The 12,154-nt window shown below is 32.3% G+C and overlaps 1 protein-coding gene across 5 annotated transcripts in view; it reads right to left on the reverse strand.

The window, feature by feature from the left end:
• Positions 1–12,154, reverse strand: part of LOC131149520 (uncharacterized) — an 84,088-nt gene that overhangs the window by 515 nt on the left and 71,419 nt on the right. For all 5 annotated transcript variants that reach the window (XM_058100039.1, XM_058100034.1, XM_058100035.1 and 2 more), the window contains 3 exons: positions 4,574–4,646; positions 854–973; positions 654–731 (listed from right to left, as the gene is read on the reverse strand). In XM_058100039.1, coding sequence (XP_057956022.1) covers positions 654–731; positions 854–973; positions 4,574–4,646 — 271 coding nt within the window. The remainder of the gene's footprint in view (positions 1–653; positions 732–853; positions 974–4,573; positions 4,647–12,154) is intronic.

The raw sequence follows: 12,154 nt of genomic DNA on the forward strand, positions 1-12,154 counted from the left end.
AATCATGATAGTTCCTTAGGTGCCTTGGACACTCCTAAATAAGGGAAGCATCCATCCCAGACACAGGCCCAACGCACATCCTGTAAGGGTGTAAGAAGACATGGAAAACCAAAATATAGATAAAACTGAACCACATTTCCTTTTGGTTCAGTCCTCCAGTTACACAGTGCATTGTGTGCATCAAGGGAGGGTAGGGCCCTCATCCCCGTGACATTAGATGGGGGACAAGGGCAAGGGAAGTTGGGTTCAGCTCATCCCATATCGGAAGTAAGAGGGATGGTTCCCCTACTGTAAATTCCTTTAAACCTCCTCTTAGCTTAAGCCCATCTACTCATCTGCAGTCAACTCTTCCAACCCTTAATATTTTTGCACTTCATATTATAAAAAATTTTTGAAACGTCAAAAGTTGAACCAAAACCAGTTAACCAACTGTTAGTCTTTTAAAATATAATTGCCACAGGTTCGATTTCAGTGTTAAACTATGCAAACCAAATTGTTTGGCTGGGTTTACGGATTTGACCAAAACTGGATCGAGTTGAACCTACGACACCCCTAACCTCCAGTGATTTGGCACATCACACAAACTTTCCTCTTTCAGTGATTTCCATGAATCAGTAAACAAGATTTACCACATGAACCATGCCCATGCTTACCTTGATGAAAGTTTCAACAACTTGTAGCTTTGGCTTCACATTTACAGAGATGAAATGTTGTAGGCCATTAATTAAAACCTGCAATGGGCATATAAAGTACTCAACATCAGGAATATAATATAACAAGCTTGTGGATCCCCTTTTAAATCCCCACCCTCCCTTCCCAATACAAAAAGAAAAAAACAAATATAAATATAAACCTGAAGATCTAATGACATGAGAGCCCGTCCCTCATCAGTACATTTCTTCACTCGAGACAAGCCTTCAATGAGAGTTTCTGCAACAATGTCAAGTCCATGTTCTAGGAGGAGGTCCTGAACCTGGATTAACAGAGATACAATGATAATATCATTCCTGAGCTTCAAAATACAAGCTTAAAATTTTAGGTAAATTAGTTCCCTGACATGGTACTAGAGCCTCTAAGACCAAAAGGACAAGAATTTGAACCTCACCACCCCCATTCTTTTAATTAAAAACTTGTGTATACTTTATCCACTCTTTTATGGTTTTAAATGAATTTATTCTTTGACATAACTGTCAACAGCACCACACAATTGGAGATGAAGGCTAACTGGCTTTGGTGTAATTGTCAATCTATATTTTAAAATGTTTAGGACATTTCGCTTGTGGAAACCTTTCTCATTTTTTCTTTTTTTAGTTTTTTTGAAAAATTAAAAAATGCCATTGTCTTTTTTTTTTTTTTTCAAATTTACAAACATATGTTTGCAAAATGGAACACTAAAAATGGAAACATTTGGAAAATTGGGGTAAGAAAAGTGTCATTTTTGTAGTTATTTGTTAAAAATGGAAAGTGGAAAGAATTTTCCACAAATGAACAGGCTCTTGAGTTTTAAAAGAAGAGTGCAACTAAAGATGGACAGATTTATATCATGCCAGTGCTTGCAACTCAACCCAGCAAAGCCTTCAACTTTCAAAGGGTATCTCCCTACATCATGTAGAATGGTAGAAGAGGATTCATATCAGCAACCCCAACTAGTGAGACTTGAGGCTTGGCTTTTTTCTTGTTGATGTTCTAACCCATCAAAGTCATGAAGCAACAAATATGGGATTTTCATAGAACTCATTGATATCTCAATGTATAAATAGCTTACCAATAACAGAGATAAATACTGGAAGTAACAAATCATTGGACCAGTTTTACCAAAACATTTTTGCACCCGTTACTACTGTCTTTCCAAATCCAGGATCAACACCAAATAACAACAAAGGAAAATCACCAAAAAAAAAAATTCCATTCAATAAGAACAAACTAGAGGAAGTGGAATTCTTCCAGATTGCAGCACAAACAGTAATAAAGCCATCAAGATGTAAAGATATTTTGTGAGGCAATTCTAGTCAACCCGCTTTATGCCACAGAGCAGATGTCAAGCTGCTAAGAAACGCCTGGATGTGCAAAATCTTGATATTGATATGGATGAATAGCAAGAAAAGAATGGCAGAAAACAGAGACATGTTGCATGTTCCAAAACAAGGGTTGAAGAGAACAAAAAGACATCGGCAAGAAGTTGAAGGTAGCGCTAATCAATGACAATGCAAAAAATCATGAATGGTGTTCAGCCATTTGCAACAAAGAAAATTACAAGCAACACGGGGACATGTTCCATGTCGCAACAAAGGAATTGGTTGAACACAACAGAAAACAAATATTGTCCTATTAGAGTAGCATGGTCAACTAGGATTTATGTCATGGTTTGTGTAAAGCTCGCTCGGTTGGCTGAGTTGTGCTAACACTATCTTTCCTTGTGCTAGCTTGAAATTGTTATTTTCATTAGTGCAGTGTCATGTCATTACAATCATATATATCAAAATCATCACATTCATTGTTTTCTTTTTCTAAAAATGAAAAAGTTTCAAGTTCTAAAATAACTTTTATTTTATATACTCGACCATCTATGGCCAGTGTATCCATAAGAGACTCAAGAATGTAACTTCTTTTTTTATTTTTTCCTTTTCCCCTTTTCTGAACAATAGAGAATTTTATTAAACAAAACAGGAATTTTTATATGCATTCTATATGAGACGCAGGTCATTTTTGTTGTTCAAATATAGGATTAAGTCAAATATTGTTAACAAGAGCATGTGTCTTATGCAAATCCCAATCCTGTTTTCCAAGATTAGGAAGAATATGCTATACGTTGGCATGCCCATGCCATCCTATGTAAATGTTTGAGCAATAAAACAGTTAGATATTAAATTGATATATTAAGATGGAGATATTATTCATTAGTCCTAGAATTTCAAAAAACTTGTTTGAGTTTTACAAAGACATGAGGCAATAATGATAGAAATTATTTTTAACATTGGTTTTGGGATTCAAAATTTTACTTTATTTTTTTCCCTAAACCTTGGGTTCAAGAAAAATTTATTATCTCATTATCTCACCCACAGTATTTTCATTAAAGGTTCTAACAAACTTGTGCTTGAGATTTATAACTATAATAACATCACTCAACGCACATTAGATATATTACACTCAGCATGTATGCTGTTTTGAAACCGATGAATAACCTAGTTTTTTTCCTTCTCAAAAAAACTATACTAGACTTTTGTTATCCAATTTCTACTAAATTCTTTTGGGTTAATTTGTAATGCGAGGCAGTTTAACCCTCCAGAGGAGAGACATAAGCCTCGTGGCATTAAGGTATAAGGCTTCATAAAATTCAAATTTCCATAAATAAATAAATTACAAGAATATCTAAAAATAAAAACCAGGTAAAATACAATTAAATTTGTAAAATAAATCAAAAATAATTTTCAAATCAAGTTTTCAGTATTCTAAACATATTAATATATTATCATTAAGTAAAGAATGCTAAGAGATAATCATAATTTTACAAAGTTCAACTGGGTTCATGATTCAAGAAGCAATTTTCAATTGTTTTAAAAAGTTTTAGGTTCAATACATTAAGAGATTTCCTTATATTAGAGAATATCTTGGTCCTTTTGTTACATAGACATGATCCAGTTTTGCTAGACTGGTCTAAAATTAAATTGACATAAAATGCTCAAACTATGCATAAGCCTCAACCAAATGAACACAAAAGACGCATTCTGTGCAAATGCATAAGCCTCATTGTACTACGCATTTTCCTTTTGAAAGTTTGGTATTTAGACTTCGCCTCAGGGCAGTTTTGGATCACTTTAAAAGCCATGCCTCATCTTGAGGCCAGCCTCAATCCACCTTTTAAAGCATTGGTCAGTAGTTGTTCAAACAACGTGATGTGCAATTAACTTTACTTGCTTTGACATAAAAAATTCCCCTCATTCTCATGATTTGGGCTCTCTAGGGTCAAGATTAGAAGATGAAACTGTGGATTCAAAAACATTGTACAAAAATATGTTGATTGGTGAAATCATACAATTACATATGAATATATTCTGATAAAAAATTTTAAGGTACTGGATAAAAAAGGAAGGAGAGCATATCCGATTCATGATAAATTCACTTGGGAATAACCATAGGAGTCTGCGCTCATTGGAAAACCAATGCTAAGAGGGGCCATGATAGACAAGTCTGCAGATCACACGCCCTTCCTAGGGTCCAGCCTCGAGGCCACAAACACTCCTTCAAGGGGGTTGAGCATAGCCTCACCCAAGGCCCAGCAAGCACATAGCAGTAGCAAACCCGAAGGCTTGAGATCAAGGGCTCATGAGTCCATGTATTGCCCCTTGGGAGTTGAACTCATGAGCTCCTCCAAATCACATGAGAATAAGACCTTACAGTTAAGCAACAAAACAAAAACAAAAAAGGGAAAAGTCTTTGGTTCCACTCAAATTAAGATGACAGTATTTTGCTATATTTGAAGGCAAGGACAACTTTTGGAATAAATCCTGGATTAATAATAATAATAATAATAATAATAACAGTAACAGGTACCCAATCCAATAACAGTCAATACCTCCTTGCGGATTCCTCCATGGACCAGTCTCGTTTTATAATGCTTAAACTCCCCCAATAACAAATCAACATACCTGCAAAAAGACATGAACAAATGTCACACCATTAGTCAAATATTAGTTTTGGATTACATACACATGGAGTAAACAACTAGGGACTTCTAAGGATACAAATATGAACCTTCCAATAAGAAACCTATCACAAGATTTCATAATTTCCTTGAAAAAAGTGAGAAATTGTTTTCAGATGCAAACAAAAAATAATAAAATCAAGTGTCTACTACTTTTTATTAAAGCTACAACAAAAGTGTCATAAAATCTTCATCCATTTGTAATTAATATCAAATTAGTCATGTGCATTGCACATAAATTTTGCAAAGAACTAATTTAATTTTTATAAATGGCTGTATTTTATCATATAATAGGAAGTTAGAATCTAAGGTAATATTTAAGCATAGTAAAGAAAAAGTAATACTAATTAAATTATAAGCATAATATAATAAGCAATAATTTATTTTTATAGTAGTCAAATATCTAACATAAAAAGAATGTTGAGATTATACACTACAGACATTCTCTTAATTTTATAAGTTATTGTTTTATTTAATATTTAAGATTTTAATGGTTTCCGGATTAATTATATTACTTAATTAATATAATGATCTTTAATTTGATAAATACAATTATAATTCTATTTGAATTGTATTATTCGACTAAATTATTTTATTAATATAAACTAGTAATTGACGAGGGAGCCTTTTTATATAGAAAACATAGTTTTTGCATAAATTTATAATATTTTTTGTGAAAAACTTTATTACGAGCGCCAATACTCATGGTCATTTTTTCAGTTAGTGTGTTTGCAGAGTACAAACCATACTTTCTTCATTACAAACTTGTACTTCACTAGTGTAACACAAATTGTCTTTGTACACATAGCAAGCCCCAAACCTGGATAAAGGAGCAGGGTAGTGTTAGGTAGCTGACAACCAGCGTAAAACTTTGTCAGATCTTATCATCATGAATTCTTACCAAATTTACCTAGGTCAAGGGAATAGACCCGATCAGTGTAGAAGGCAAAGGACTAAGAACTTGGAATATATGAACACTTAAGGGAAATATGGAAATAGTGGAAATAATTTTTAGAAGGAAAATTAACTTAATCTACCTTCAAGAGACAAAATTAGTAGGGAAGAAAGCTAGAGAAATTGAAAATTCAAGATTTAAACTTTACACTGGAAAAGAGAAACATAAAAACAGGGTGGGAATTATTGTACACAAAAACCAAAAAGATAATGTAGTAGATGTTAAAAGAATAGGAGATAGAATCATTAAATCACGATAGCTCTAGACCTGGAGATAGTAAATGCAATTAGTGCGCATGCTCCTCAAATAGGCTTAGCTAAAAATCTTTAAAAAAAAAAAAAAAATTGGGAAGATATGGATAGTATTTTACAAGGGTTATCAACATCTGAAAAGACATTCATAGGAGCTAATTTAAATGGACACATTGGAAAGGATAATATAGGTTATCAGAGGATATATAGACGCAATGATATGGAGATAAAAATTAGGGTAGTGATACAATCTTAGATTTTTCCATGTCTTACGATTTGGTTGTATTGAATACTTGCTTTATAAAAAGAGAAGAACACTTAAAAACTTTCTAAAGTGAACTTAATAAATTTTCAACTAGAAAGGGGGATCGTCTATCTTATAAGAATTGTAAAGTTATCTTAGGTGAAAGTTTGACTACACAACATAGATTCTTTGTATTAGATATACATACTAAAAAATGGAAGAGAAAGAATTAACATAAATCAACACAAAAGGATTAAGTGGTGGAACTTGAAGGGAGATAATATAGTAAAATTCAAAGATAAAATGATCAAAGAGTGTGAATGAACAGTAGGGGAGTAAGGTAGATGTAAATAATGCTTGGAATAAAATGTCAAACTCGGTCATAGGATAGCAAAACATATTTTAGGTGAATCAAAGGTAGATACTAGGGTAATAGAGAAAGTTGGTGGTGGGATGAAGAAATTCAAAAAGCTGCTAAGACAAAAAAAAAATGGTATAAAATATGAAAATTTGTAGAAATATAGAAATTCTTGAAAAATATAAAGAGACGAGAAAAAAATGAAAGAAAGACAATTAGTATAGCTAAACATAGAGCTTAAGATGCTTTATATACTAAACTAGATACAAAAGAAGGAGAAAAGGACATTTATAAACTCGCTAGAGCTAGAGAAAGAAAATGCAAAGATTTAGGTGATGTAAAACATATAAAGGACTAGAATGATAATGTAAAAGAGAGGTGATGAAGATATATTGATAAATTGTTTAATGAAAACTAAAATGAAAGATTGAACTTGGAAGTGATCAATGAGGAGAAGTCTAAAAATAGGAGATTTATTCGCAAAATTAAAGTCCTTGAAGTTAAGATGACATTAAAAAAATACAAAGTGAAAAATCTAAAAGACCAGATAAAATACCAACTAAAAATAAATAAATAAATAAGGAAAGCCTGGTGCACAAAGCTCCAGCGTATGCGGGGTCCGAGAAAGGGGCGAACCACAATGGATCTATAGTACGCAGCCTTACCAACTAAAGTTCGAAAATGTTTAGGGGGTAAAGGAAATATTTGGTTAACAAATTTATTCAACATTATTAATAAAAACCAAGAAAATGCTAGAAGAATGGAAAAAAAGTACATTAATACCTTTAAATAAAAACAAAGGCAATATTCAAAAATGTAATAACTATCATGAAATTAAAATTATGAGTTATACGATGAAATTATGGGAAAGGATAATTGAACATTGAATAAGACTAGAAACAAGGATTTCAGAAAATCAATTTGGTTTTATGCCTGGGAGATCAACAGCAAAAGTTATTTATCATTTAAGAAATTTAATGGAAAAGTTTAGGGAAAAGAAGAGGAACTTAAAAAGAAACAACAACAAAACCAAGACTTAATTCCCACTAGGTGGGGTCCGCTACTGTTTTTATTTACCTAGAGAAAGCATATGATAGAGTACCTAGGAAAGTTCTTTAGTGGATCTTAGAAAAGAAGAAGGTATATTAGATATATAGAGGTTATTAAGGATATGTATGATAGAGCAGTGACTAGTGTTAGGACTGTAGGAGAGGAATCTAGAGATTTTCCAATCACAATAGGTGTACATCAAGGTTTTACTTGTCCTTATCTTTTTACTTTAGCTAATGATGAACTTACTAAGAATATTCAAAATGAGATCCCTTGGTGTATGTTGTTTGCAAATGATATTTTGTTGATTGATGATAGTAGGAGCGGAGTGGAATCTAAGCTAAAACTTTGGGGAACCGCATTAATGTGTAAAGGCTTTAGGATAAGTAGGAATAAAAAACAATATATGAAATGTAATTTTAGTAATATAAAGAGTAATAGTGGAGAGAAGATTAAACTTGATAATCAAGAAATTTATGAACTAATAGATTTAAATATCTTGGATCTATTATGCAAGCGAAAGCAAAAATTGAATAAAATGTAGTACATAGAATTAAAAGAGGTTGGGTAAAATGGAGGAGTGCGCCAAGGGTGTCATGTGATTGTAGAATACCCTTAAAATTAAAAGGAAAGTTTTATAAGACGGCTATAAAGTTGGCTATGCTTTATGGTTTCAAATGTTAGGCAACTAAGAAACAACATGTACAAAAAGTAAAAGTTGCTGAAATGTGAATGTTAAGGTGGATGAATGGTCCAACATTAAAAGAGAAAATAAGAAATACACATATACACAATAATTTAGGCATAACACCGGTCGAAGATAAGATAATGCAGAGGTAGCTTAGGTGGTTTAGACATTTGAAATGCAGGCCTAATAGAGCACTTCTGAGGAGGAGTGAGTTATTGTTTTTAGCATAAAAAAGGGCAGGAGTAGGCTCAACATAACTTGGAATGAGGTAGTAAGGAAGGATTTAATAGCCCTTAATTTAAAAGAGGAAAAATGATAAAAAGTTGAATGTGACATAAAAAAAATCAAGTAAGGACTAAACTATCAAGTGCAATTATCGAAATAGTAGATTTTCAGTTGTCACCATGGTCTTCAATTTCCGCAAAATCTATGCAAAGTAAGGAGTACTTCATAAGACAAGTAAAGTTATAGATTTCGTACGTTGTCAATTGTCACCATGGTCTTAAATTTCCACAAAATTGACAAAATATTCGTCTAGATTTCTATTTTCCACTAGCCTCAAAATCAAAGTGGAATTTAATTTCCTTTTTACAAAATTTCCATAGAAATTCTTTTGAATCATCCAAATTCCATATTTCAATCTTTAATATTTTCACTATCGAACAAGAATTTTCTTTCAAATTGATATTTGAGATTTAAAACCCAAAATTGAAATTCTTATCTTAATAAATCTTCGATTTTATTGATAATAAAGACTACTACAATTTACAAGAAGGATATGAATGACAACATTTAGACTTTTGAAATTTTATCCCAAAAAATTGAACTTAGATATTAGCTACAATATTTTATGTTGAAAATAATTATATTTGCACAATATCTAATATTTAATAGATTTATGAACTTCATCGATATTACATGATTATTTTAACATAGATATTACACCTAATACATCATACTTATCATTGACGTACTTTTTTAACAATATTTTAGTTCTAAATTTGGCAATATAATGTTTATTAATAGTTTTTCAAGTTTTGATATTAAAAAAAAAAGAAAAAAAAAATCATGCTTTACTACTATTTCCATCATTTTTTTAAGTCAAATGCGGCGTCGACATCCTATACCTTTTAAGATTTGAAATTTTAGCCGAAATTGAAGTTTAAAACCTTGGTAGTACCAAAATAGCATGTAATTAGGGTAGCTTAAAAAGTGTACACTTAGTAACTAAACTATTATAGATAAGAGTATATGTTCATGATTATTTTGAAAAAATTTTAAAAATACTTATGTCATACATAATGTTTCACAATTTAAACACATTGGTAAGGTTATGTTGGGTTTGCAGAATGTCCATTCCAAGGAATACAACAATCATAAAAAAAAGGTTTTGATACAAAAGATTTATTGTAATCATAAAGAAACTGAAAACACAATTATCTTTTTTTTATTAATCCATAACATAGAATAGACAAGGAATAACATTCCCAAATTTTACCATGGAAATGGAATTCCCATCCAATTCAATGTTAGGTGGAATAACACAAGTTTTTGTGTGAGCAACCTTTTATTTTTTGATAGCAGAAGATGATGATTTTTATCAGAAAAAGATGAACATACAAGAACAAGAAATCCTCCAAAACAAAAGAAGTAAAAAAGAGAAAAAATAAATGTATTTTAGAATACGTTTTCTAAATTAGTACCTATACAATTTTTATTATGTTTTCATCTAATTCCATTCCATTACTAGGAATAGACATTCCATGAACCAAATATAACCCAATTTTATATATAATATACATTTTAAACAAAGTAAGAATATGAAAATCGTCCAAGTAGATGAGGTGACTTGAATTCAAGTAAATTTCTATGCAGAAACTCAAACAAAAATTTAAAAAAAAAAAAACAATAACCAAAAAAAAAAAAGATTGGGTACAGGAAAATAATAGTTTGTTTGACATTTGTTATTTGTTATTTTGTTCAATTAGCATGTGCCATTGCTAAGTAGGCTAGTAAGGGTATTGTGATCATCGTTACACTTCATATAAATTATAAATAGAGGATGAGGCCCATCATTATGATTAAGTCTTCGAACTTATCAACTATATCAACATGGTATCAGAGCATGATCCGACCTAAACCCTACTTCTAGCATTTCAACTTTTAGCTCTAAGAAGACTCATTTTTGTTACACACTATAATTCTGGTTTTAACCAAACAATTTTAGAAGTTCTTGGCGTGGTTCGACCGCTTGTGTGGAAGGAATGGACATGGTAAAGGTCCCCACAAGTGCACTCATTGTGGACAAGGAGGTCACTAGAAAGTGTTGATCTTCGTGGTAAACAACTATGCCAATGCAGCCACAACAAATTCTATACCTTCAGGTTTCAAAGGAGCACAACATAGTGTACCTATATCCGAGGAGAAAGTATTCCAAGTTCCAGCAATATCAAGCATCTCAACAAGTTTCTCTTCCCATTGCATCTCTTGATCAAATAGGTAACCCTACAACTTACCTATCATCAAGTATATCTCACACTAGTCTTTGGATTATAGATTTAGCCATTACTGACACATGTATAACAAATTTCTTTTCGATCGGCTGTTCACCCTCCAATATTTTGAAAGCCTACCTCGTGTAAATCCCACCTCTATTTCTCTTTCTTTTGTTTTGTACATCCCCAAACTCCTCTTCAATATTATGTCAATTTAAAAATTCATAAATTGTTCATTAACATTCATTTCCTGATTCTGTCGACATTTAGGATTTGAAGGTGAGGAAGACGATTGGCGAAGAATATGAGGTTGATGGACTTTCCCACTTTGATTCTCTATCACCTGCACTACTGCTGCAACACCCCTCCAAATCCATTGTCAACTTGGACATCCTTCATTAGAATACGTATATATAACCAGTTCCTACTTTCAGTTACATGTCTAGTCTTGAGTACAGGTCATGTCAGTTAGGAAAGCATCATCCGCTAGGATTCCACTTGTGTATGTGAATGATATAGTGATTATTGGTGATGACAATCAAGGTATCCAATGCCTAAAGTATTTTCCACAAACTAAATTTCAAATAAAAGAATCAAGATCATTAAAATATTTATTGGGTATAAAAGTATCCAAATCTTGCATGGGAACTGTTTTGTCATAGATGAAGTATATCATTGATTTCTTGGATGAGACTGGACTATTAGGATCCAAACCAATCAATTCGCCCATAGATCCTAACAGCATGGGTGCCAGATATGGGTGATGGGCACCATGGGGTTCACATCATTGGATCATTTATTGGATGAGCATGGATCATATCGAAGACATGTTGGAAAGGTGAACTATCCTATAGTTTGCCCACAGGGATTGTTCTCTTTGCAGGATTGGAGCTTTTAAGCCACTCTATGGCTGGCTATCAAGGATTAAGCCATTCGAACTTCCGACACAAAAAGGAAAAGGGAAAAAGCAATTTGCACAAGGGAATCTCATAGGGTGAAAGAATTGAACAGTCAACCAAATATCTTTTGCGATAAGTGTTATGACCATTTTATAGATTCTGTGAGAACAAGTACCTGAATGTTGTAATTCACGTCTTGAGATACCTCAAAGGTGCACATAGGAGCGGTCGCTTATATCAAGATCAGTGTCACACTTAAATTCAGAGATATACATAAGCATATTGGATTGGGTCACTTTCTGACAAACAATCCACAACTAGGTATTGTATTTTTGTTGGTGGTATTTTGGTATCCTCGAAAAGTAAAAAATAAAATCTGGCCAGGTCAAGTGTTCAGCCAAAGTATCGTGCTATGGCTCTCTACATATGAACTTATTTGGTTAAAGAATATGTTGGAAGAACTTGGTATTCCATATTCTTGATCTATATATGGAGATATGAACAGATTTTTA

The sequence above is a fragment of the Malania oleifera genome, chromosome 2, assembly GCF_029873635.1.
Source record: "Malania oleifera isolate guangnan ecotype guangnan chromosome 2, ASM2987363v1, whole genome shotgun sequence".
NCBI lineage: Eukaryota > Viridiplantae > Streptophyta > Magnoliopsida > Santalales > Ximeniaceae > Malania > Malania oleifera.